Here is a 27774-nt window from a genome sequence, read left to right as displayed (position 1 = left end):
GGACACACAGGTCAGAGGTCACACAAAGATGATGTTTCTTCTCCTCAGTCTCTGCGTGAGGAGCACCAGGGCTACGAGAAGGAGCTCTCCAGGTTGAGGGCGCACTACGAGGAGGAGATGCATCGCTTCAGGGAGGCGCAGGTCAGAGCTTTGGAGGAGCTGGAGGAGAAACACCAGGCCATGAGTGAGGAGGCGCAGCAGGAGAAAGAGGAGGAGAAGAGGCTCCTCATGACGGTGAGTCCAGTGTTTTTATAAACATATTGAGTTGATAGTTTGACTCTTCGAGCTGAAAGGAGCTGATTCAGTTGTCATCACATGATCTAAGAATTTAACTTTTGGTAACTCCAGGAAACTCCAGTCATTGACTAAGACAATCAAATTGTGTCAAAAGCTCCAAAAAAAGCCAGTAAAAGATGTTCAGACATGAATATTTTTGTCCAACTAAAAATGTAATTGTCATGTAAATGCCACTCTGGTATTCATGGGCACACTCAATTATTCCCAAACAAAAGCCATTCGACGTCGTATCACCATCTGTCAGTACGAGATATTGCCAAGGTTTTGATGTTTTCAGGCAAATAGGAAACACAATAAATACCAAGTAGCAATTTATTTTTCATTCAGTATTTATATTTGACATTTAACAGCGAATTTCACACAGAATAGAGGCAATAATCTGGAACAAAGGAATCATTTCATGATTGAAAGGGAGAAGAAAAATATCTTCTATTACCGTCCCTCTTCCCTAAATACATAGATGACGTAAACATTGAGGTTCTGCCTACTTTCAACAACTCGAAGGTACGTGCACACATTAAAACATCAAAAACACACAATCAGTGACTGCAGATGAAACATGAATATGACTCAATATATCTGAAGACATTTGAGTTCATTTCTGAGAGATCTGACTTCACGTGCTGAAACACACATATGATTCAACATATTATGTGCTTACTGAGTTTGTACTGAATATTATGTCCATCTATAGATGTTAAACATGATGATAATTCAAGAAATAATGAAGGCGGAGGACTTTATCATCCAACTGTGGAGTCATCACGACTAATACGTTTAAACAATCTGGCAAAAATACTGGTGAAAAATGTTTGTGAATGTGCAGATTGGGTTGAATAAAAGCACCAAGTCATTGTAAAATAATGAAACTGTGTTTCTGTGCTACCATATGGCTGAATTCACATCTACACAGTGATGTGTGTGTGCAGCACACTCAGTGACAACGCCACTGCAAAAACTCACAAGCTCAGCAAGAGTTGTCCTCTTGTGTTTGCACAATTTAACATGGACCGAAGACAACAGTTCTCGAGGTTGTTTTTACGAACTATTTATCGTTTGTGTACCTTTTTATTTGATTATCATTATTGATGGAGTAACAGAACATGTAGAATCACCATTTTTTGGGGGATAAAAGCAGATAAGAGTTGCTGTCGGGGTTTTTTAATGCTCTCTTTTCTGCACAGAAAAATTTGCAATCACATTTTCTCCTCAGAGCAAATGGCCTTCGTCGTCAAAGAAATATGTATCTCCAAGAAATGAGCAGTCCCTTCCACTGACTGCACACGTTTAATTAGGTCAACATTGACGTGAAAACAGCATCACTCTCTCCCTGTGTTTCCCTCTGCGTCTTTCACTCGGTTTCTTCTTTCTTCTCCGGTTTTTCTTTTTTCACTCCTCCCTCCCTCCCTCCCTCCCTCCCTTCCTTCCTTCTCTGTGTCTGAGTTCAAAGCGGCTCCGTGAAGCGAATGCAAATGTCCTTTCTGCCAACGGAGCAACAACGACTGATCAAATTACACAGGTTAAATTAACCTGATCCATTTACTGTGAGAGCATTACATTACCAACAACAAATGCTTTAAAGCAGAGAGGAGTAATTAACTCGCTCGTATTTATTCTGATCCCTTTGTACAACAAAATAAACAAAAACAGGTCTTTGAAACCAGAGTGGCAGATTCAAGATCAGTTTCACCTGGTCAGGATGCTGTCTGTCAATCAATCAATCAGTCCACCACAAGTGAAATATGTTTTTTGATCCTCGTGCCACAAGCCCAAGCAGCACTCAGATTATTGAGATATTGAGTTTGGAGGACCAAAGGAACTGGAAAATATTCACATTCTTAAACTGGAAATCAGAGAATTCGAGTGTTTTCCATAAGAAAATAACACAAAGCGATTATTCGATCATTAAAATAGTTGATGCTTAATTTACTGTTGATCAACTATTGAAAAATTACATTTATGTAATAAAAATGCCATTGACACCAGTAAATATATGAACGTTTGCATCGGACTCCTCAATATTTATTCATCACTTATATTTTATTGAACCCGTAGTGACCCTGGAGAAGATGAGCTCAGTGCTGTTTGTCTTGCTGCTGTCAGTCTCAGGAGTTTGATTTTCTTCAGCATCAAAGAGAACTTCATTATCTGAGTGGAGAGTAGTGTTGTTCTGCTCCTGAACGGCAGACGAGCAGGAGGGCTTATCGTCCTCCTCGTCCTCCTCGTCCCCCTCGTCCTCCTGTGTGCTTCGCTCACAGTACATTACACACCCGCATTATGCACGCTCGCGCTGCTCCACCTGCATTCTGCGACGCCGTACACACACTCGGCTCGCTCACACCCGGTCGAAGTGAATTAGCTGTGAGGTATGAAGGCGGCGTGATACACGACCGCCGCACAAAACACTTTCTCTCAAAAAGCCATTCCTTTAAAATTACAGCTTGTCGTGTGAAATGAAAACATATTTTCTGCCTCCGATATGATTCCACACTTTTTGAGTTTGAAATAAGTTTGAACTCGTTGATCTCTCTCTCCGTCTCTTCCCATATTTCTCCTCTTTCATAACATGCCCCCCCTTTTTTTTTTTTTTATACTTTTTTTTTTTTTGCCCCTTATGAGCTCATACTGACTGCTAATTGGTTGATTTTCATTGACATTAAATCCTGCCTCCAAGCCAAGTGCGAGCGGTATGTGAGCATGTGGGCGTGTGTTCATAGATTCCCTTAAAGGGGTGGAGGTAATGCAAAAGGAAATATTATGTAAGCCAAAGCTGCGCCGTGCCTCATCATGTTTAGATTAATGTCATTTTTTATTTGGAGTGAAAATAAAAAAGAGGAAGCAGGAAGACAGAGACAAAGAGGAAGACAAAGGAAGAAGACACAACTAGATATTTCTTCCATTTTCAATCTCTTTATCTTCTTACTTTTAACTTTTATGTCTGTCAGCAAGATATTAACGAGTTTCTCATCCGAGGCAATTGAACGACTAATTCTACAAATTGCTTGTGCCTTATTAATTCATAATTCACCACAGTCTACTTGAGGCCAGATGAGACAGCGGTAGAATAAAGTCTTTTCAGTGGTATTTCTAATTTCCCTGCAGCTGACTGCACTGCTGTGGAGTGAGATTCATTCATTCATTCATTCATTCATTCATTCATTCATTCATCTGGTGGGTTTCCCAGGTGGATGTGACTGAAACACACTGAGAGCATCAAAGTTCACACGTGTGATATACAGTCGATGAAATGATTGATGTGCAGGTCAGCAACAATATTGTCTTCTTGAATGTAGCAGCAGAAGAAGAGGATGCAACTTACTGTTATTTCCATTATTGTTTATTATTTATTATTATTGTTTATTGTGCTGATGATTTTCTGGATTCTGTGCTTCTCCTGTGAGTGGGTTAACCAGAGAGGATGTGGATTACTGGTTGGCTCCCGCGTGGATAAGATAAAATAAGTTGCTTTATAGTTAATTAGAAAGGAAGGTGGAGGTTGGAAAGATTCTCATGGATGCTACTTCATGTTTCATCCCATCACACATTGACCTCATACTTATCTTGGAAGCATTTCTGGAAATACAATTGTGCAGCTGAATAACCTCATTTAATAAAAACAACAAAATCAAGGTACATTGATGCCGACATTTGCATGGTTTCCTTCAATAAATAAATACAGCCTGATGCATTAAAGAGGCAGCTGTCACAGTATGAGCAGTGAAGAAGCCTCTCGTGACATCTAACTGACACATTTCTACCTCCTACACTAATGTAGCACGAGAAACAGAAGTGTTCAGGTCAGGGTGAGAAATATTGTGCATTTACTGACCTACAGTTGCACCAGCAGATGTTAAACATATACGTATAAATATGAGGCACTCGGAGTGAAATTAATATATGCAAAGGGTGAACTCCAAGGATACTGTGGTGCTATTTATTCAGCAAAATGACTTGTGCCATCCAAACAGCTGAGTATTGTGTGTCATAAAGCATATACACAGAATGAGGAATAAATAGACTCCGAAAAGAAGAAAAAGGGGATTTTTCAAAAGAGAAAATCTGAGTGGCCCAGAAAGGATTTGATTCTGTGGTTTGAGGGATTATAGAAACTGGTTGGTTTGACGAGATGGCCTTTTAAGTTTAAATGACAACTCGCGTGTCCCTCCTTCATTCAGTAGCCCTGCGTCACACTCAACAGCTGCCGTGACTCCATATTACGGCGCAAATGGGATTTCCAGCACACTGGCTTCTTCACTTGCCTCCGTTTTTCAGAGATTATACTTTTAATGTATTTCAGAGGAAAAGAGGCACCGGGCATTCATCGTAAACTCTTTCTATTTTGTGTTTTCAAGCATCATAATTGTATTTTGACAGTGAAGAATAAAGAATGAGTCTCTTGTTTCCTGGTCCCGAAATTAATCAACTTCCTACGTTTCTTTTCTCGCTTTCCTTCCTCGTCCTCTCACCCATCTTTTAATGTCTTCTTTCTCTTCTGTCTCCTCTCCAGAAAATGAGTCAGGAGTTTGAGATTAAGCGTCTCTCATTGGAGGAGCAGAGGGACCGTCTCCAGCAGCAACTGGACAACTTGAAAGAGGAGCTCTCAGCCAAGCTCAACATGGCCAATCAGGAAGTACGAAACCTTGTAGTCGACTCCAATTAGAGCCCTCGCACATGAGCACACTCCGAAATGTTCACTGACAACCGACTGATTGCCTCCTCAGGTGTCCCACTTCCAGGAGCTGGTGCGAGAGGGGCAGCAGAACATGGGTTCAGCTCAGACACAGATCAGCTGTCTGAAGGAAACGCAGGAGAAACTCAAAGTGGAGCTGGACGCAACTCGAGCCAGAGTCAGAGAGACGAGCAACTTGCTGCACGACCTGCAGGTGAGGATTAAACCACGAAGATGCGGAGTTCAACTGGTTCCCGGCAAACGTTGCGTTCAGTGTCTTGCCCAGGGACACCTGTGGACACGAGGAGCTGACGATTGAACTGCCAACTATAACTTATAGTTATATAATACTACTTGAACCTGTAACGGTGGCTAAACAGAGTTGAAATGTACCGAAGACAGCCGGCTCTGACTGAGCTGTTCTCCCTCGACAGCTTTATACAGTAAAATTGGGTCACATCCTGTAGGCGGATGTTTTCATTTTTGTCTCTGATGCACCTTCTTCCTCACACGGTTGCCGACTCACACTCGCTTGATTTTCAACGTTTTAGACATTCATCGGATGAGACTCAGTTGAGTTATCTGAGCAAACCAATCAGCTGTTGTGTCTTCAGACCTGAAAAGTCAGATTGAAAAAAAAAAAAAAAAAAAAAAGTTTGCTGCAAGAAAATAGAAGTTTCCCTGATGATAGAGAGGAAGATGGGAGGATGAATGGATGGGAGAAGGGGAGAATATTTTGAAAGCAGTAGAGCAGGAAATGAGAGTTAACGGAGAGACAAGCGCAGAGCTGAAGGCCAGCTGTGAGCTGATGTTGATGGGGCTATTATAAGTGGAGTGGTCCTGTGTTGGAAAAGAGCCCTGCTGGTATGAGAGAGACAGGAAGAGAGTGTGATGGAGACCGTGGCAGAAAACGGGGAAAAGCCTGGATCTTTTATATTTAAATTCTGATTAGCAATACTGTTAATAATTAGAGTGATGTTTGTATTTAACGAATTTAAAGGAGGATTTTTAGGAAAACTTTTTCTATCGAGATTCAAAATATCAAAATTCTGGAACAAGACAGGTTAAAATAAACACGAAAGAAATTAAGTTATAAAATAAACGAGTAAAAATGTCACAGCTGGAGACTCGTGTTTAAAATCAGCGAACAAAAATGAACTAATAAAGACGGAGAGAGGGTCGATAAAAGAGGCACAGTGCAGAGAATAAATGGAGAGCGATAATTAGATGAAATTGCAGAGTGATGCTCTTTGCTTTCCCACCAGCGCCTGGCTTCTATATAAAGAAAGGGATTTGGGAGAAGAAGAAAAAAAAAGCGCCCAAGCCTAACATAGGATTGTGTCTTGTATTCACACTGAGCTCATTGCAGCATAGACACAAGCAGAAAACCAGCAGAGGGCGGCTTCACAGTAAATTTAGACCAGCTGTTGTTTAGCGGGGAATGAACCTTTGAGTGGCTTATTTCTTTTATATAAAGGACAGGAAGAAGAAGAAGCCTTAAAAGTTCAATGAGAGTTTGGTCAGTATATAGTCATGTGTCGGTGCCGAGTCTATTAATCTATAACAGCGAAACAGACATTCTTCCTGCTGGTACTTTTTTGCTCAACAGACAAATTGACAGAAATTATTTTATTTTAAAGACGAATAATGAGCTCATAAAATAGAGCACAATACAGCTGTTTTTCTCTCTACTTGTTTTGATTCAGTTGAACCAAACTGAGGCCAAAATGAGAGAACGCTGTTTTTTTATAATGTGTCACGAGTCGCCTGCAGTTTTTCTGGCTTCAGTAAATATAATTTATTATTTCGGTGACTCAAATTTATCATCATACATGTCAGAGACCGATGAAACAAATTGAGATTATTAGGATGAAATTACATGAAACATGACTCATCTCTGTTCTTGTTTGCCTCCAATGCTGATGACACCATGAGTCACTTTATCTGAGAGATGCAGCCCAGCGTGCTTTACTGAAGCATCTCCATCACTATAAATACCCACACCCCCAGATGACCTTAACAACAACCCTGGAACTGCTGTAAAACACCGACGGACGACAACAGAGCTGATCGTGTCCTCTCTACATTACAATTGACTTTCACCTCTATGAAAAGTCAAGTGTAAAACAGCGGAGGGAGTCTGAATTTCACGACTCTTTAACTCACTTTAGCTCGCAGCTAATCAGGAGAGCTTTCAGGTCTTTTAATGAGCTCATCAGCACATAAACCCCGAAGCCTCTTCAGGAGCTGCAAACGGCTGACCTGCTGAAGTTTGTTTCCGCCTTCAAACCAGCGCAGTGTAAATGCCTTGTAGCCACGGCATTATAAATGGATGTGGAGGTGGCCATTACAGGATGAGTCATACAACTACCGCTTTTGAAATGCGGCATCCGGTCAGAGCTCCTAATTTGAAAAGAGTTTTTCACTTTGAGTGGCTACTCATGTTGTTAAGGAGTCAGCACTTACCGACTTACCATCACCTCGTGACAAACTCTTAGTAACATGACCAACACCTGGACTGTAGCAGATAACAGTCGTACAGAAATGAGCGTCCGAGTCCTTTTTCCCACTTAAAATTGTGTCTTAAAGTATAAAATAGTATTTAACACTTTTATCCAAAGATAGAGATTTGATTATCTCATTTCAGACTGGTGTCTCTTCTGATGAAAGCTACGTCATCTAGTCTCAGCGAGCAAATTGTGATTGTGTCTGTAGCATCAATCTTTCCTCTCGGTCTGCTGTAGAAAAATCTGAAATAACAACCTGAGACAATGACACACTCAAGTGCGGATTACACAACACACTCACTCACGCAATCTAAATTCGATCATTATTTCTTATCTTGAGGACACTCCAGCGGAGGATTGTGGCTAAAATCTGTGCTTCCTCGTGTGTTTGTAGGAGGAGATCGAAACCCAGAAGCAGCAGCACGAAGCCAGAGTGATGTCCATCAGAACGGAGGAGAAGCAGAAGATGGACAAGATGGCAGACGACTTGGACCAGAAATGGAGAGATGCCCTACGGTAAGAAATCTCTCCTCTCTCCTCGTGTCCTACACTCTCACTTTTTTTTTGTTTTTTTGCTGAATTTCTCATTCATCTCTGTCGAGATAACACTCGATCTGATCACAACAAATCGACTTTTTGCCAAAGCACTGATGGATATTAATGAGAGCGAACAGAGAATGAACCCAAGTGGAAGAAATCATACAATATTTACAGACATCCTGCAGCAGGATAAATCAAAGCACAGACACACACACAAACACAAACACTGTCATATCTAATCATCAATCTGCGCCTGTCCTTCTGCAGGGAAGAAGTGCGTTTGTTGAAGGAGGAGTTGACCGAGGAGTATGAAGCAGACAAACAGGCGGCGCAGACTCAGCTGTCCCAGCAGAAAGAGCTGGAGATGATGGCGGCGAGAGAGGGCTGGCAGAGGAAGGTCGAAGACCTGCTGGAACAGGTGAAGCAAACGTACCAACACAGACACACTCGTCGTAGTATTATCGGGTTCCCAGTCAGATGGAGTCAGCTAACGGCCTTCAAACCAACCAATGGGAGACGTCACTGTTGGTTCCTACTTGGTATCTCCTGAGTCAACAAACCTTGAGAAAGATTAGCAGTTTAATTTTGCTTTGTCATTTAATGATGTGACTGGGCCTTGACAGTCACACCAAGATGTTTAAAAAGGTAAATAGAGGCTATTTGTTGCTTTGTTTTTCTCCCATATACTTCCAGAACCCACAACATAAGGTAGGGAAAGACGTGCATGTCCTGCTACGACCAGCACAGCTTGCAGTTTCTGCTAAACCATTCACAGCAAAACACCTGGTCCCTGCATATTCACTGTTACTGCATGTTTGAGCTTTTCTGGGACGTGTACTCGAAATTACTGTTTTTACTTTGACAGCCTTTGAAAAAGAATTTGAATGTTGTTGAAAGCATTTTTTTATTATATTCAATGGCTTTGATGCAAATAGGAGCTCCCCAACACTGACCTTTACCTCGACCCCCACTTTGGGAGCCACTTTGATTGACAGCTCCAATCGACGTTGAAGCCTGCAGACAGCCCGAAGCAAAAACTAGTGTCTGTACGAGGAGAAATACAAGCACAGAGTCTCTCACACACACACACACACACACACACACACACACACACACACACACACACACACACACACACACACACACACACACACACACACACACACACACACACACACACACACACACACACACACACACACACCCTCACAGGCTCTCCTCCCTTTTAATGACTGTGTGAATGTGATTAACAGTCATGCCATAAGCAACTACTGCACCTGCTTTACAATTCACATAATTCCCACAACAACAGTAACTTGGCATAAAAAGACCAAAGGATTTAACTTCTCTTGCTGTGTTATTTTTTGCCCGGTTTCTCTGTTATTTGCCAAAAGTGATGTAAAAGAAAAAAAAAAAATGTTTTTAATTAGTTTTTCCTCAAGCCACGTTTCTTAGCCATGTGATCGTTATATACAAACGCATCCCTCACATAGACATACATGCACTGGAAACGTACACACACTGCTGAAGAGCTGCAGTGTGTTTGAAATCAGTAGGCTGTTTCTTCCTCTTACAGCGACAGATACTTGGCTATTTTTCAAATGGGAGTGGACTGTGAGCTGCTCGGGTCAGAGGGAAAGCTCCACAGCAGCAGAGAGAGCCACTCGACGCTCGGCCCAAAAGCTCAGACGCTTGTCTGCTTACACTCGTGTAGCCGTGCGTGCCGAGCATACTGCCTCTGGGTAATTCAGAGCTCCGCTGACTCACTACCGAAACCTCAAAGAGGCTCGTCCCTAATTTTGCCGAGGCGCTGGTGGCCTCAGATAAACATTTTGTGACAAGCCGGAGCCAGCTTGGCCACTTTTCAGACGCTCTCCCGAAAAAAAAATCTGTGAGGAAAAAAAGCAGCTCGCGACAAAAATCGACATCGTTAAAGAGCAGTGTGACTTCAGAGGAAGTGTGAAGAATCCTTTTGTTTTACACAAAGTCAAACAGGAAGATCAGTCGAAGCCAGATTGTGTTATCTTTGTAAAAAAATATTTCAATTTACTGCAGGAAAATGACACAGTTAGATGGATCCTTGGTTTTGAGACAGACGTTTGTGTCATTTCTTTCTTTAGTCCATTAGTTGGTTGCAAACTGTCAGAAAGTAATAATAAGATGTCCTCCACGGTCTTCTAGTGCCAACAGTCCTACACCCACAAAACAGAGAGTTACCATCATAGAAAAGAAATAAATCTTCACAATTCAGAAATGAGATTTTTGATTGAAAAATGTGTAATCTGATGAGTCCATATTTTTGTCATTTAACCAAATGATTAATTTACTGATTGTTTCAGTTACAACTATGACAGTAACATGGAGAAAAAGGCGGCTCATGATATAATGATTAGACTTGAAAAATAATTTCAAAGCTGCTTTTTTTAGTGAGCCTTATCTAAATCTGCATTGTCATCATGCCAGATTAGTTTTATGAATTTATGAACTTTGTAAAAGTGAGTCACACGACAAAATTATGCTTTTTTTTTTTTTACTGATCATGCAGAATCGCTAAAAATAAAAATGTCACAGACCAAAAACCTAATTCAAGGCACAGACAGAAATATCGCCACTCCGGCATTTTGAGTTGTTTCTTATTAGAGAAGAACTCCAGCAGCTCTTATCAGGGCTGCAACCAATGCGAACACACATAATGCATTCGTGCGTAGAGTATATTTATGTACATATATTTTTAATTACAGAAACACATTTACATCCACATGTATAAACTGCTTTCCAGGGAAAGACAGCAGCCGTTCTGCTACTTTGGGCCACAGTGAAGACAAAAGGGTGCAGGTATTAGCACACTGATCTGCTCTGTATTGACCTACTTACAGCTCCACTGAAACAGCAGCGCAGAGAAACTCCCCTCAAACACAACGCGTCGCTCCACATCAAGCTCGCACTGCTCACAGGCGATCGATGATTGAAGCGAGCAGCTGTCAAAGTGACAACAGAAACACTCTCGTGTGATGGATGAGTGATCGGCTCCATTGCAGAAGAATTGATATGGAGGAAGTTCTCGTATTATAAACACCTTGAGACATTTTCCTGTGATATTTGTATGTATTTCAGTCAGTTTTCTTCTTTTTTTTGGGGATGTTTTTTATGCTGTCAGTGCTTCACGATCTCTCTGCGTGCCCTCTGTGTTCGCCTGCTGTCTTTACACATTCAAGCTCATGTGCATTTCAGCTCTAATGAACGTGGCAGCCGTTCTGTTTGATCAGTGTTCACACTTTGTACGCGGACCTTTAGAAAACTTCCAGGAGCTCAGTTTGCATAAGTAATGACTCTCTGGATAACATTTTGATGTGGAACAGCTATAAGAGGCGTCAAGCTTCAGTGACATTGTTGTAACAGGATTAGACGCTTTTTTTAATTTCAGTAGTGAGTTCAAACCACATTAGTTGCAGCAGAAAGTTGAGTTGACTCGTGGTTGCTGTACTAATGCTAGGAAAATATACATTTAGCTGAATTTACCATTTGAGCAGATTAAATATAGATAATTTTGACAGCATTTATAGAGAGACTAGTTTGTTAATCTTAATGGGAAATTGGAGAATTTACAGTACATCCTAACTAAGAAATGTTTTTGAACTCTGGACTGTTCTCGACCTGATCAGCCTCACTTAATGTGGTTATAGATCGACACCTGTCGGAAAACAAGCACAAGAGGCTTTTGCACACCTGAAATAATCCAAGTTTTTTGGGACTATTGAGAAACAAGCCAAAAGTTGAATTGTACCCACTGCTATCTGGTCAAACTCAGCTTCTCACATTTGATTAGACATGGCATGACAACACACTTGTGCTGCTAAAGTGAAAAAGAAATGATTTACTGACTGTGAAAGCCCTTGAGTGACTGGAGTGTCTGCATGTGCGCGGGGGTGGATGTGCCATCGTTATCTATAATGACTTCTCTTTATTAAGATATTTTCATTTAAAAGGTTGTAGCCTGAGGCTGCTGTTTGTGTGTGTGTGCTTGTCAGTACATTTAATTAAGAAATAGGGGTTTAGGCACATGTTTTGCGGGTTGCTTAAGGTATTTCCACCTCATTAATCTTGTATTTTCCTGCAAACGTAAAAATGATTGGTTGTAACAGAAAGGAAGGGAAGATAAACTGTGCGGGTCATCTGTGTGCCGCCTAAATCCACATCCAATATAGAACCTCATACACTTCATCCCAGCCCTGCTCCTCATCCTCTCATTTTAAATCCATCTTACTTCACAGTTACTAATGTAGAACTTCTGCAGCTCTAAATCCTGCTGGGGATTTAGCCGCCGGAGCCCGAGCAGGAGGAAGAGTGGCGTGTGAAGGACCAGAGCCGTCTGTCTGAGAGAGTTCTGCCACTCACAGACACTTAGGTCCCTATTAGTTCCAATATCTCCTCAAAACAAAACTGTTTTGTGCGCTGCGACAGGGCTTATGCTCGTTGGCTTTATGCTATTTGGCACTCGACGTCTGACAGGCTGTCAGCTGATTTAGACGAGCAGAGAAGTCTCCGTCCACAGCGCTCAGTGTTTGGCTTCTGTCCATGTGTCCGTATTAGTGAGGAGGGGAGTCGCTCCAAATTCAAAACTATCTGCTGAAAAAAATCTAGAGGAGGATTACAGACGAATGCAGGAGAAAAAACAACAACATTTGTATTGATTAAATGAGTGCCGTGAGATGCTCCTTCCCTGGAGATGTGTATTCCTTTAACCATTTGTTGTAATGTAATTACTGTTTTTATGTTTGGGTTGTGGGCACGCTGACCTGTCTGCATTGCCGCTGTTCTTTACATTTCGATATAAGCCGTGTGAGCACCGGTGATTATCATCTTCCTCTGTTCCTCTGTGCAGATCTCTCTGCTGAAACAGTCCCTGGAGCTGCAGTTGTCTCAGTCCCAGTCGGCTCTCCAGCAGCTGCAGTCTCAGTTCAACCAGGAGAGGGAGCTGCTGAGCCAACAGCTTAAAGGTAAGCCGGCCTCTGCCCTTCACCCCCTCTACAAGCTACAAGCAATCTTACATTAAACTTAAAGTAACTTTCTTAAAGTTATAATCCTGAAGACTCTGATTATTTTGCATTTAGATTTCCCATGTGGGGTTCAAATTAGCCTTCGTACACAAAGGAGTCGCAGGAAATGATGCGTTCACTTTATGCGGTTGATAATTCTCCCTCTTGATCATCCTCCTCCAGCTGCATCACAGTTTTTAATACTTCCTTTTTGCTGCTAATTCACATTAAAATCACCCAAGGGCACGTTTTGGTGGAAAGCAGCTGCTTGAAACGCGATGTATTTGTCACTGAGGTTGGTGCTGATGCACGTATAAAACAAGGCACGGTTATTTTTGGTCCTGGTCATTTGCAAGAGGGGGATGTTTGAGGCAAGAACAGCCACGACGGGCTGCTACATGCAGAGCTGCATTTATTGGGGGTTGCGCAAACGAGCACACATCAGTGAGGGAAATAACATCTTTCAGAGAGCTGTACTGTTTTTTGGAAAACGTTTCCGTGACACTGCATGACATTGTGTCACGGTTGCTCACTTGCATGATAACAAAAAACCTCAACTTTATTTAAAAGTATGACATAATACATCGTGATGTAACAAAAATAAAGGATGGGTGAAAACAAAAATGCTCCACACGAGTTGTGTGTTTACAAGACACTGAAAGCCTTCTTCTCTGCAAAATCAAAATCACCCAGCTATCCAGTGCCTCAATGTTTTGCCTGTGCTCCGCAGTGCGCCTCCTGCTGCCGTGTGAATGGAGCAGATTGATCATCTTGTCTTGTCAAACCGAGTGGAAACATCTGCTTCTGATGCGTCGCCGTGTAACATGTTGCCGTGGCCGTTTGTGTTCGCAGAGATGCAGCGAGAACATCAGAGACGGGAGCATCGATTACAGGAGGCTCACTGCTGCGCCCTCAGCACCATGGAGGAGGCCAGACAGCACCAGATAAGAGTAAGACACACACACACACACACACACACACACACACACACACACACACACACACACACACACACACACACACACACACACACACACACACACACACACACACACACACACACACACACACACACACATCAATCCCCACACATTGTATGTTCATTTGGACAAATATCCCGTTGTTTACTGTTTAAAATTGTTTTAGTGTCTCCTGCACTGCAGTCTGCTGTAAAACCTTTATGGTCCATGATGTGTAGGAGAGACAAGAAGACAGTTTGTCTCATTAATGCAGCCACAACATGTCACTACATAAACTCATTTACTCACCAAAAAAAGTCTAAATGGTCTAAATGGACACAATCAAAAGACTAAAATGTTATAAGGGCACTGATCTAAATCATTCTACCTTTAGTTTCAGGCTGAATTAGTTCAAAATGTGCCCATCTGGCCTTTATAGTGCCGTGAAAATGTGCAGCTGCTGTCCCCCTATTTTTACCTGTGGTCTCATCCACTCTTTTTTATATATACAGAGCAGTCTGTGATCTGAAAAAGCCCTTAAAACAGTGTTTTAGAACAAAATCCTCAGTGAGAGAAGTGTAAAAAAAAAAAAAAGAAGGTTTTCTGAGATGTAACTGAATTTGTTGTCCGGGGAGTTTGTTGTGAATGACATTATCCTGAAGTCATTTCCTCCAGAGAGGAAATTATATCGTCTCACAGTTTGGAAAGTGTTGTGTTATAGTCAGTGTTGCCATTTTAATTATGTTTTCCAGTTTATTCTGTAGTGTAGTACCCTAATGATTATGTGTGTAGAAGAGAAGCAAGGCGCAGTATTAGCTGTGGGCCTCCGTGAATGATGGTCTCTAAAACTACTGAAGCCCAAGCGAAGAGAAAAGAGTTTTTGTTGCTCCGATATTGTTAGTTTAAACGTAATGACCCTTTTATTCCTGCAGAATCAATCGGAGGTAGAAGATTCATAAAGCAATCAAATCGCTCAGAGTTTTAGCTCCGTGAACCATTTCATTTGGTTCATCTCCTTTAATTTCACCCATTTCCTTGTTAAGTGATATTGAAAATGAGCGGCCATGATAGCAGTTTATGGTTGAAGCTCCTGTATAATTACAGGGAGGCCCCATTACTGCCCCATTGAGCAAAATAAGCAGCTGTATGTGCATTTGAGGAGGATGTGTGTGTCGCTGCACTTCGACCTTGTTGAGGTCACAGATCACAGAATGCAACTTTATGGAAATGAGTCTGTCCAATAGATCCGGTTTTCCTGGAAGCAAAAATCATAATTTACATTTAATTTATAATTTATATATACCCTGCATATAATTTTACATGAATTGGCACTGCACTGCTCTGCTGGTGCATTCAAGGATTCTCAGACACTTTAGAGTTGGCCACTATACAAGTCTCTTGAGTGGAAGAAACAGCCAAATCATCCTTTTCTCCAGTTCCACTCTGCAGATCATTTTTTATACTGATTTTCATGGGAGAAGTTTGTTTATTTTACCAGTGTGAGTTGTTGTAAACTGCAGCATCAGAATGACGCTGCGGGTTAAGAAAAATAGTAATTCGATAATATTTCAATGTCCACTGTTTGTTCTACTGTTTGTGGCTGTGAGCAGCTCTTCTACTTTTCTTTTATGCAATGCATTGTGGGTCTAATGGTCTCCAAACAAGCAGATTTAATTCTTTTGTGTATTCTTCATGTCACATTTCCACACTACAAAACCAGCTCATATTTCATATGGAATTGGGGCACATCTGCACTGTTTACTTTTGCTCATTGTTTGTTTTTTGGGTTTAATTTTCCAACAACGCGGCTTCACAAAACGCAGTGATTATTATTATTATTATTTTTTTCTATTACTCTGAGACTCAAGGCACCGATGAGGGATCTCAAACTCTCCACTTTTTGCCTTCACATTTTACGCCAGTCATCTTTGTCCTTTGATTTCTCCTCCTCTCTCTCCTCTTTAATCTCTCCTGCCCTCCGCCAGGCCCTGGAGGAGCGCCTGAAGCAGGAGCAGAGGGAGGAGGTTCACGCTCTGAAGGAGGCCCACAGGAGGACCTTCGATATCCTCAGGCAGCAGTCGGACCAGGAGCTGCAGACGCTGCGGTTTGAGCTGGAGGACGAGGGGAAAGCAAAGCTGGGTACGTGATAACGGACGACTTGTCTCTGTTTGGAGTCATTGATTACGTCTCCTTCTACATTGACGTCCTCTCTCTATGACCTGGTTTTAAACTCCAGCTATCATTTCTCCGCCCTCAGTAAAGATTTTTCTCCCTATTGCTCTGTGAAGTTCCTACCTGCTGTGTGTGCTGCTTATGTCCACAGTGATTACACGAAAAATAAAAATAAAATGTTTCTAACTATTTGAAGAATAAAAGGAAACACACAAACACCCATTAACAAAGACGCGTTTGTGGGTTCAAAGGAAACTCTTTGATTTAAGGATGAAAACAGCAGGTTGTATTAAAGAAGAACAAATGAACTCACACTCGTGTATTAAGCAGGAACCTAAAAGAAAAGTTTTACCCACTTGTTTTTCACGGCATCAAGGCCTTCTGTGTTAAATGTTAAACTTACATCGTTTACTGTCATCCCTCAGTGGTAACACCTGTGCGTCATATTTGTTATCTGTAATCTGATCCCTCACTTTACCTCTGGTGTCTCTGTCTGGCAGCGTCTCTTCGTGCAGAGCTGAACCACCTCCACGCTACGGCCATCGAGCACCTGAAGCAGATCCACCTTAAAGAACACACGGTCGTCAAACGGGAGCTGGAGAAAGCCATGGAGCACAGCCACCAGCAGGTAACCGGGTTGACGTCGTTTGTTTTCCGACCTAAATAAATGTGTTTTCATTCCCCTTGTGTCTGTAAAAGTAATCCCCGCCGTAACATCGGCGAACAAACAAACAATTACTTATTCTGTGTTTGTCTTTGTTAATATTTACATTCTGCGTCTTTCTTTTCTAGGAACAAGAACTCCTGGTTCGTGTCTCAGACCTGCAATCAGAGGTGTGTTCCCGTTGCAACCGCATCACCGACCTGGACCACGAGATCCACTCTCTGAACGAGACCATCGACACTCTGACCAGAGAGCTGGAGCATAAGGGCAAAGAGGTGCTGCGGGTTCGCAGTGAAGCAAACCATCAGATCAGGTAAAGTTCAGTCGACAGTTTCACATCAGCGTCGTCATCAAAGGCTGAATTTTAATACCCTAAATAATGTGTGAAAAGATGTTCTATATCATGTGAAATATTCCCATTGATGTTATTGTTATTGAGGGGGCAGAACTAAACCGTGACTGAACAGTAACTGACCCAGTTTGCTGAAGACTAATCCCATACCCATGTCATACGGGGAATAACCATCCGAAGAGCTTATGATTAAAAGCAGCATCTTGGGAAGGGTTCGTACTTTAGAAACTCATCTACGCTTTGGCTTATGCTCAGTTTCCGATCAACTTTGAGACCGTTAACACACACGATTTTAAAGCAAATCAAACGCTGCGCTATCACTGACATTTGTGAAGTACTGCAGGTACTGTACACAACTTCTAAAGACAACGACTTGTGTCAAAGCAGCAGAGGGGCCTCGATCCTTCACTTCCCATAATGCAACTCTGTAGTGTGTCGCATTAGACCTTCCCTGCCTGCGTTTTTCAAACTGTGTCCCCCACTTTGTAACACTTTTTGTGGTTTTTTTGCTGATCATGTCCCAATGACATCATCATTTAAAATCAGTGCAGTGCTTGTTTAATTCCCTGTTTCCAGAGGTTTGTGCGCTGCAGAATCTCTCTTGCTAAAAGCCAAAGTGTATAAAAACTTCATCTGTAACGGCTGGTCGATGCGCCACAAAGCATAAATCTGACTGAAATGAGGGCAAAAACAGCCACTTTAAGACTTTTAGAAAACGAATGTTCATCCACCAGTTCTGCAAGCGTTAGGAGTCTTTTATATTAACCCTGCCTGCAGTTACCATGGCCCTGCTTTTTGCAAGATTAACATTGTTTTCCTGAGGGAAGTTTAAGTCCGCTGTGCTCCCATATGTGAATGCAGCCCACTCTTCGTTACTTTCTTTGACTTCACACAGATGGATTGATACTCTGGCTTTGACACAGTAGCCATGGATACCATCTCTTTTAAGCTCTGTACCAGCTCTGCTTGGTGTCTCAGCTGAGTTCAGTTTGCAGCTGCGCATCTTGTTGTCGTCCTTTTTAATTTAGCGCAATGTGGCGTCAATGTCATTCTTCCTTACCAGGGAATTAAGTGTATTTGTGAGAAATATCCTTGATGAGGTTCATTGAAAGCCTCTAATGGCACACAAGTAATTGTTATCCAAGTGTAAACGTGTGATTTAAGAAATATACTTCAAGCACACATTGTTGTTGACCTTATGGAGCATTAATTTATGAGTTCTGTCTGTTTCTGCTGCAGAGCTCATGAACAAGACCTTGCAAAGAGACATGAGAGGGACCTGGGGGAGATAAGTGTAGTCCATCATAGAGAAACACAGATCATGCTGGCTGACTTCAACAAGGCCCAGGAGGTCCTCAAAGACAAGATTACTGCTCTGCAAATACTGTAAGTCACTGAAATGTTGTGACAGATTCTCAAAATAATGATTTCCTTTCTTCGAGGTAACACACTTTGTAAAAACATTACTACTTTGTTTATTCATGTGTGTTTCAGGTTGGAGGGGACAGAGGAGAAGTTAAGAAACAGAGAAAGCCGACCAGAGGACCTGCATCTTATAGCAGAGCTCAGAGAGATGGTCACCGAGAGAGAAGCTCTGGTCAAAAAGCTGGTGGTGAGTAGACTGGTGCATTCTGGGTATTTTAAGAACAGTTAAAACAAAAGCTCACCTGGTCGCAAAAAAAAAAAAAAAAAAAAAAAAAGAAATCCACATTTATTCTGTTTTTTTCTCTGCATGTAAACTCAGAATCAGGTTTCTTATTTTTAAACTGCAGTCAGATAAATGTGCTCTGCGGTATTGGAGAAATACTCACCACTGAATGTTTTTCAATCAGCTAGATAGAGTCTCTATCGAGTGAATAATGTCTTCAGTGAAAGGTAAAGACCTTGAGATGGACTTCAAAGCTCGAAAGCCGACCCCGGATTAAGATGGCTACACGACTTCATTCCTCATACACGCTTCAAACTTGTGGACAGGCAACGTGTATTTGTGCAAGAATCGTCCTTCCCAATGCAACCTCACTTTAACTTTGTTTCACAGGACGATAAGAAGTTCTACCAGTTGGAGTTGGTCAACAGAGAGACGGGCTTCAGCAAGGTCTTCAATTCCAGTGCCAACGTCGGTGTCATCAACCCTCTAATCAAGGTGAGCGCTCTCATACAGCCCTCTCGGTGTGAGTGGGATGGATGCCCGACATGTCATCAGTCCCTCAGCTGACCAAAACCTCACACAGGTGGAGTCACCAAATCTCCACACATAACAAGAAACGGAGGTTTTGAGGGTGAATGCTCTCCATTGTTTCTCGACGAGAGAATTTAAAACCACTTACCTACAACAAGAATACATCATTTGACAGTTTCACCCCTAAATTTCACAGATTTGATTTGATTTTCTCAGACAAAGTTGGTAAAATACAGTTTATATTTGAATGCATTGTATCCCCTGAACAAAAATCAATGAAACAAACTTGTGATAAACACAAACTCTTCAGCACTCTCAGAGGAAACAGTCCATCACACAGCTTGAGGGCTTTTAATAGCAGTGAAGCAGACTCTGCATGTGTTTTGGCGCCTTTGTTTCCAGCGGCCAGATTAAGTTATTGATCATAATGTAGAGAAATAAGAACGGATGTATTAGACTGAAATGGATCTGCGGCAGTGTAACAAACCGTTCAGAGAAGGACAAGGACAAACAAAACATTGTACCCAACTCACCTCAAATATTCAGCTGCCGCATACCGTGTGGAGAGAAGGATAATTGCAACCCATGTGCTTGAATTTATTATGTGTGTTGATTATTTTCATTTTATAAAATCCTCTTGTCGTGTTTTTATGTCTCTGATCTTACATTGAGTTCCTAGTTTTAGCACCGAAGTGTAAAATCATCCCATTCTTCTTGAAAAACCTGCTGTCTTGTGAACATCTCACGCAGTCTCTCTTCAAGTTTGCCATAATTTCTGTGTACAAAGCTGCTCATCATCCTTCATGTGTGTACACAGCTGTCACGGCTACAGTTTGGAGGCGTTCAAAAACAATAAGGCTTGATTTCAGCATCATAACAGCAGCTCATCTTCTCCTCATTTCCCATCCTCCTCCTCATGCCCGTGTTGCTCTCTGTGGGTTGTTCATATTAGATAACGTATGCATCCTTAATTTCCTCACTTACACTTCAGAGCTCCAGTGAGTAGGATGAGAAACATTCTGATTCTTCTGTTGTTTAAGTGAACATATGGACAGTAGAGCATATGGTCCCACTATGTTTTTCTACAGTAGGACAAGTATACAAACAGGTAATGTGTTAAAACCAAGTAAGAGTCTGATCCGAGTTAGCTGGAGATAGCTGGCACTCATGTCTCGCCTTTCTATGTGTGTCTGTAGTCAAAAACAGGCAGCCAATCAGATCACCGCTTCACCAGCTTTCCTAGCCATTCAGCTCTCCGATTCGTCAGCCCTCCCACCATGAGTCATGCAGGAGAGGAAGAGGAGGGACGGGAGGTGGAGGAGGTAGGACCAGGAGGCCGCTTTGCGCCTCCTCACTCCCCCCTCCACAGGTCCCTCCCCCAACTTAGGAAAGCCCTGCCACTGTTCAGCCCTCCTCCTCCTTATCCTCTACCTCAGCATCCGCCTCCTCATCCTCCTCCTCCTTCTCCTCATCCTCCACATCATGCCATGCCAAGCCTTGCTCTTCCTCATGCTCCTCATCCTCAGGAAGCCCTGGTGCAGCATCAGGGCCCGCAAAGCTGGAGGAGGTGAGAACGAATGTGAGTTTCTGCCACCGCTGCCCACAGTTCACTGTCACGTCACAATTTCAGGAAGTGGATTATATGATGTTTGCTGCCCACACTGTTTGTATCTGTGTCAGTTTCCCTCCCCTGTGTCCTCACCCCCTCCCCCAGACCTCAAGTAGGGCATATATTTTTTAAGAGGGGCACGAAGGCTGCCTTCTTCTTCTGCTCTTCTGATTAATCTGCATCAAAATTAGCTGCAATGTTCAAGCCACTTACTGAGCCAGCTATCCATTACATAGAGAGTCATTAGGAGGCAATAGTTACACAGATACAATGGTAAACTTGTTCATACATGGGAAACTTGCCTGACGCTGGTCTGCTCATGTGAAGGCAAGAAAAGCATGTTAATCAGATTTAAAGTCTTTAATTTTGCTCTCTGCTCCGTGGAATATTAATTTAGGCTTCATTGGGCACCAAAGTGATCTTTTTATTTGACAGACCGCTGCAGTCTTCCTCCATCAGATCAGGGTCAATACACAAAAAATAATGAACGTTTTGATCCATTATTCTTTAACATCCCTTTTCCCATTTTCCCACCATGGCACCACCACAGACACAATCTTCGTCAGTGAAAATCCTTCTGCTTTCAGTTGCTAAATAAACAAAGGGAGCCAATCCAAAGACTTTGCACTTATAAATCAGTCTCAATGGGACTTCATTCACTGAGTAAAGTGGAGAGAGCAAAAACTGATGCGAAAGCACTGCAGTGACTTTTAGAAACTCGAGAGAACAAAACGGTTTGAGTCTTTGTTCTCTGAGTAAAAAGCAATGGACGCGCTATCAGAGGAGATGAAGGAGGGCTGTTTGCGACATCCACTGATAGAAATCACTTTGAGGTCTTTGGTTAGTTTGAAATCTTGATGTTTGATTTGAAGAGGAGAGGCTCTTTTTGGGGGGGTTAGTTGTGCTTATTTTCACTTTTAGAGCAATTTGTAATTGATGCAGCAGTACCAGTGATGTCTCCCTCTGCAGCCACAGAAGGCTTCAAACAACATTTCCATACTTCCTATGACCTGCTGTCTGACTTTCGCATTAAACCCCCTAGAATCCCAAAGAATGAGGAAGAGCACGGAAAATGCAGAACCAGCAAATGTACTCTACATCCTGCATGTTCAACAGCTACTCACAGATATGTGTAGATTTCTTTTCTGTGTGTTGGAAAAATAGCTTTTAAGTTCCTAAACATAAAGTGGCTTATATTATACGCCTCTGTCTTGCTAAATAAGTCTTAACACAAAAAGACACATCTGCATTTGGATGATAGTTTTAGTTGCACCACACCGCCTGGTGAGCACAGGACCCCCCTCGATGTACGTGGGCACCTTCACTAACTAAAAAGTACTGAGGAGGAATAATGCTCAGACCGACGACAGTTACAACCTCACAAATAAGTCTATTTGTAATTTTATGTGTTCTGATTGACTGAAAGTTTCATTACACATCGTGACATTCAGTCATACCAGTTTTTATTTTATGATTCTTGGAATTATGAGGCTCACGACAAGCCACCATCACACAAATTTACCATGTCAGCACTGTCACCCGATGGCAGGAGGGTCGTGTCTTCTCCGTGGCTTTCCTCCCACACACTCTTATCTGGCCAGAGGTGTGAATGTACTTTATGTGTGAATGTTTGTCCCTCTGCATTTCCCAGCTTCTCGCTGAGTGTAAGCAGGATATTCACTTGTTTGTGATTGGTGTTCATGTGTCAAAGTGGCCATGAATGTGTGGGACAATCAATCAAAGTCCCTGTCAGACAATCAGCACGCTGCATCCTGGATTTTGGACATCACAGCAGTCTCCACCTGTCACTTAATCATCCCTCTTTCCCCTCTGGCAATCCCCACAGTCACAACACACAAATCAATGTGTTTTCTGTCCTGTCATGTTCTAAAAGCTTGTCAGCTCAAAATCAATGTGCATCTCATTGCATATGTCTGTAATCCTGTGAATTTCCCCGTCTCTCCCTTTAAGTCATTTTAACAGATGTTGTGTTTCTCTCCTCTCCCTCAGCCTTCCTGAAGCCAACACTGCGACACCATCGGACCCGAGGGGGATGGAGGCAGGAAAAGGCAAAGAATACGTTACAAAAGAAGAGGAGCTGTACTCCCAGTACTTCTCTTTCTGACCGGCAAAAAAAAGCATCCCAATTCTGTCAAAAAAATAAGGAAGCAATGGGACAGAGAGCTAAAGTTCAGTCAAACTGCAGGTTTTGACAGTCATTCGGGCGACATATATATCAAACGTCCACTCCCATCAATCATGTGCAGCACTGAGATTCCAGTGTGATTTCAACCTGAGGGCTTCCATACATGGTGGGCACGGCGAGTGGTGGGACTTGTCGGTGCTTCATCATGAACGTGTGCATCGTAGCAGGAGGTGAGGTGATAGAAATATATCAGCTATTTGTCTCCTCAGCTGCACTTCTGCAGGAATGTGACATTTGTATGAGCTCCCATGCTGCAATATTTAACATAGGTGTAAGAGAAAGTTACAAGTTAAAAGGACTTTACTATCTCTGAGTTTTAATTTAAGAGATGCATTTGCTTTTCACTCTCAAGTGTAAGTGTGACTTCCTGTGCAGAGGAGATTCCCTACAGGATCCAGATTGCTTATTAAGGAAGAGGAGATAGTTGCTTGGCTTTACACTTCAAAAAAAAGTTGGTTTTTTTTAGGTTAATTGGCATTAAAGGAAAATATAAGATGACTGCATGTAAAATAATGCCTCCGTTGACATTTAAAACCAAGTTGAGGGCTGTTAGTTATCCTTAACCATCAATTCCTGAGAGTAGCAGTTGCAGAGGGAAGCAGTCAGACAGGTTAACCTGAATTGGACTTATCCATAAGAGAAAACTAAGGAAAACAGCAAAACGAACTGTAAAATTACTCAAACTGTCCTAAACATCTATCATGCTTTAACTCTGAAATACTTCACCCTCGGTATGCACAGTTTCTCTCTACTGTGGGACAATCCGATTTTCTTCTTCCAAAGCAACATACTGGGTGGTGAAGTTTCCGCGGTCAAAGCTGGTTGGTTAAAGGCTGTTTTAAAATGAACTTGATGTCTTTGCCCATTAGGATACAATCCCCAATAGAGCGGTCGGACCCATATATACTGGTAATACCAGGCTAGCTGAGTATGATGCAGTGAACCGCTCACTCCCAGTTTGACCTCAAAATCATGTCATGTGTGAACATGATGTATAAACTGTGTTGGCAGCATAAAAACTTGGATAAACGCTCATGCAAATGTTCCCAGACTGCAGCGCTGCAGTGAGTTCACTGTACAGTCAGTGTGTTAAAAGAAAAGACGGACATACTGTAGATTATCCTCTTCGCTCATCAACATGTGTCTTACTAACTGTAGTCTGACTGGAAGTGCTTCAGCCAGGACAAAGTGATTATTGCCTTGATACTCGCCTTTAGTCTTTCATGTTGTCGGTCCATCGGTCGTATACATCTGTGTTTGTCATTCAGGTCTGACTCTGAGGAAACAGGACCGAGCTTTGCTGTTGATTCTGGTTGTTTTTTTTGGGCCTCTGCGGTACTTTAAGCTCCAGTACACCACAATAACGACACCAGCACGATAAAACAAAAAAAGGCAAACTTTAGCTTGCTGTCCCAGTGCTTTGACTGTGTACATGTATATGTTTGAAAGTCGTTTTCAAATCTCTGAGCGAGCTGAGGGGCGCTTGATTTCAGACGCCTCAACAGCCTCAGGAGGGGAAACATCAAGACAAACTGAATCAAGCACCCCTCATATTTTTACTATTCCAGTATTTATAATGTAAGAAGCTACTGTTTTTCTACGGTCTGTTTGTGATGCCAGCGGACCAGAGACATCCAGAGGAAGAGTTCTGTCAGGGACATGCACACCTCGACTGACTCCTAAAAGCTCTTTTTTTTTTTTTTTTTTTTTTAATGCCAAGGAGTGTTTCGTCAAGCACTTATTTTCATGACAAGCTAGGAGTTCATGTCAGTGACTGAACTCTTTGGCTTCGTGTCTCTGCCTGCGGGGCAGACCATAGAGCATGTGAAAACAGAAACACTATCATAATGCTGCTGTCGCTCACTTGAAATCCTCATATCTCCAGTTTTCGGTGTACTATTTATTAATTTAGTTTTTTTTTAACTTGAAAGTTTACATAGTTCTCGTGCTGAAGTCCATTCAGTAATCTGTACAGTTTCCAAGCTGCATGGTCATCATCGGCCTGAAAGAGGCTCTATTTGTTACTTTTTGAATAGTGGATCGAGAGACATGAAGTTTAAGAGTTTACTTCCTGTCTCGCTGACAACGCCGGGGACCATTCAACAACACAAACGCATTTTAGTTCAGCATGATCAACGCTCGTCTTCCATAACCGAATCAACTGAGGCCTCAGGGGTTCAGGAAGTGTTTGTACTGTCACTCTTCGCATTGACAGTTCAAGACAGTATTATTACACACGGCTAAAGATGATTCAATTTGATAGGATCTCCCCTTTAAAGAATGAATTCACACCTCCCTGACACAATCTGAACAAATATAAAAACCTTGTGTCTTATTGAAGTGCAGAACGAATCACTTCCTGAAACCAGGTTGAGACCTCTATCTGACGCCTGTCTGTGTTTGTGACATATGGGAAAGACAATAGAAACGAGCCCTGAAACAATAACATCTGATACTAATTACTCTACAGGAGGTTTGTAGACTCTGGCCTAACTGATCGTAGTCTGGTTTAGAGAATAGATCTAGCTATAATAGAACAAACTAAATTAGCAATTTTCCTCTGTGATTTTGTACAGCAGACTTCTATCACGGCATCCTAATGTCCAACTGTCCCGTATGACATGAATGCAGCATCATGACACTGAAGCTTTGCCTCTGCTGAATGTCATCAATGCTCAATAATTAATAGGTTTATTTTGTGCTGACCTGCAACATGTCAAACCCCAGCGAAGGACCAGTTAGGTAAAACGAGGGTCTCCTCTGTGGGTTTGAAGCCCCGACACTGAACCATGGCGGGTTCATCCCTCCATGCACACTGTGAAGATTAGATTTATTCAAATGAATAGGTTGAATATTTACATTTTAGCTGAGACATCTGCATCCGACGATGTAGAAGCCTTTAGTTTCTTCTTATTTTTTTCTTAATAATACATTTTCTCACAATCACATCTAATTTTACTGCCTCTCCTTTTGTGTTGCTGCTGCTGATTAAGTTTTCCTGTACTTGAAATTGGGCACAAAAAAAAAAAAAAAAAAAAGTGTCATTGTTACCCAAGAAGCACATCCTGGGGGACGTCACTGTCTTACGGTGATATTTAAAGGACCATTTTAGTGTTTTTGCGTACGTAAACCATTGTGTTTGAGATTTGAATGTGTTTTTCTACCTTCCATGAGTTTCCATTCATTTTACTATGGTATAAAAATCACATGGCAGCAGTCTCACCACAAAGTCCATCTCTGCTGGAGCTTTCATTCATATCACATGATCTTCATCAACAGAGTTTTTTCTGGAGTTTCACGTTGTTTTCATTTCATTTTTTTTTTTTTTACGAGCACTTTAAGGACTTCTTGTCCATGTTGGCCTAAAAGCTGAAATTCAGACATCATTCTTGGCGTCGGGAACACGAGTTGAGAAAACACGTTTTACAACAAGATCCATTTAGCAGCAGCTCTGGAGCTCTCCGTCATGATCTTCATCACCAGCAAACTCAATCTTCTGGAAAATATCATTAAAGATATGATTAGAAAGCTCCAGAACAACCCCTGAATGGACATGTTGATGAGGTTATTTTGAATGAATTAACATGTAAAAACACTGATATGGTCCTTTAAGTTTCCTCTTGTTTACTGGTTTGAAATGGCAAAAGGAATATTTATGTATTTATTTATTTATTGATTGCTGTTTTGTTTTTACATAAAAGTTCATATCTGCATTTGTCTTTTTGTTAGTTACCCTGTATGTTTTGTCATTTTTGTAGTTTTTCACACTTTATTGATTTATTTATTTGTCCTGCATCAGGCAGAATACATTTTCTTGGAGCCAAGAAAAGCAGAAAAACTGCAGGGATCGCAACCACACAACCTTTGCTCATTGTTACCCCGAGGTTCACGACAGTCTTTTTGAAAAGTGACCTTTTCAACATGATTAGGAAAATCTGTGATTGACACCTGACAGAGAAACAGTTCCATCAACTGGCCATTAGTGAACCACAGAATCTGCAACTTATTCAAACATTAAATGTCTGTTTTGTTTTTTGTTTTTTTAACGTGACGGTAAACTGACCAGGCTTGGTTCATTCCCCTCTCAACTCAGTTTGTCTAAAACTGCAGAAAAACTGGAATATTGTTGCATCAATACAATAATAAATACCGTTTGCAGTAAAACTGAATTGAGAGTGAACTGACATCACCCTTGTGACTTATTATTTAATGATGTCTGTCTTGCCATTTTTGAAGTAAAAATATATAACAGTAATAACAATATTTATTTATATTTATATAATTTATGTTGTATGTTATGAAACAGTAAAATTATGATTGTGAGATAAAAAACAACAACAACAACAACAACTGTTGTGGTCATTTCTGTTAATTTCTCAGTTCAGTCGGATTGTCTCGTTTCGTCGTTGAGCGTAACGACAAAACCTTACGTACGTACGTGCTTACGTCACGGGCCCCGCCGCATTTCGCCGTCTTAAAAGGGTGTTTTTGAAAATAGTTTTTTTTAGGCTGATAATATTTTGAAAGCATAAAGGTTTAAATTAAAGAATGTCAACTGGTGAAGAATGGAAGTTATTTTCCCGA

The 27774-nt window shown here is 41.7% G+C and overlaps 1 protein-coding gene across 5 annotated transcripts in view; it reads left to right on the top strand.

The window, feature by feature from the left end:
• The window catches only part of LOC138628696 (protein FAM184A-like), a 43331-nt gene extending 15665 nt beyond the window's left edge, over positions 1-27666 (top strand). The window contains exons 10-25 of one of the 5 annotated variants that reach the window (XM_069711878.1): positions 49-234; positions 4805-4927; positions 5019-5180; positions 7868-7989; positions 8281-8431; positions 8707-8721; positions 12896-13010; positions 13902-13999; positions 15994-16147; positions 16681-16808; positions 16973-17157; positions 18436-18582; positions 18691-18808; positions 19235-19339; positions 20902-20954; positions 22995-23086. In XM_069711878.1, coding sequence (XP_069567979.1) covers positions 49-234; positions 4805-4927; positions 5019-5180; positions 7868-7989; positions 8281-8431; positions 8707-8721; positions 12896-13010; positions 13902-13999; positions 15994-16147; positions 16681-16808; positions 16973-17157; positions 18436-18582; positions 18691-18808; positions 19235-19339; positions 20902-20946 — 1854 coding nt within the window. In that variant the 3' untranslated portion in view covers positions 20947-20954; positions 22995-23086. The other 4 variants (XM_069711882.1, XM_069711877.1, XM_069711879.1 and 1 more) reach the window with 4 other exon arrangements.
• Positions 27667-27774: the final 108 nt, after the last annotated feature.

The sequence above is a fragment of the Brachyistius frenatus genome, unplaced genomic scaffold, assembly GCF_029030835.1.
Source record: "Brachyistius frenatus isolate BFR_SWC_R1_liver_20210118 unplaced genomic scaffold, ASM2903083v1 Contig_103, whole genome shotgun sequence".
NCBI lineage: Eukaryota > Metazoa > Chordata > Actinopteri > Embiotocidae > Brachyistius > Brachyistius frenatus.
Note: the sequence above shows the minus strand (reverse complement) of the source record. Positions and strands in the feature narration are given on the sequence as shown.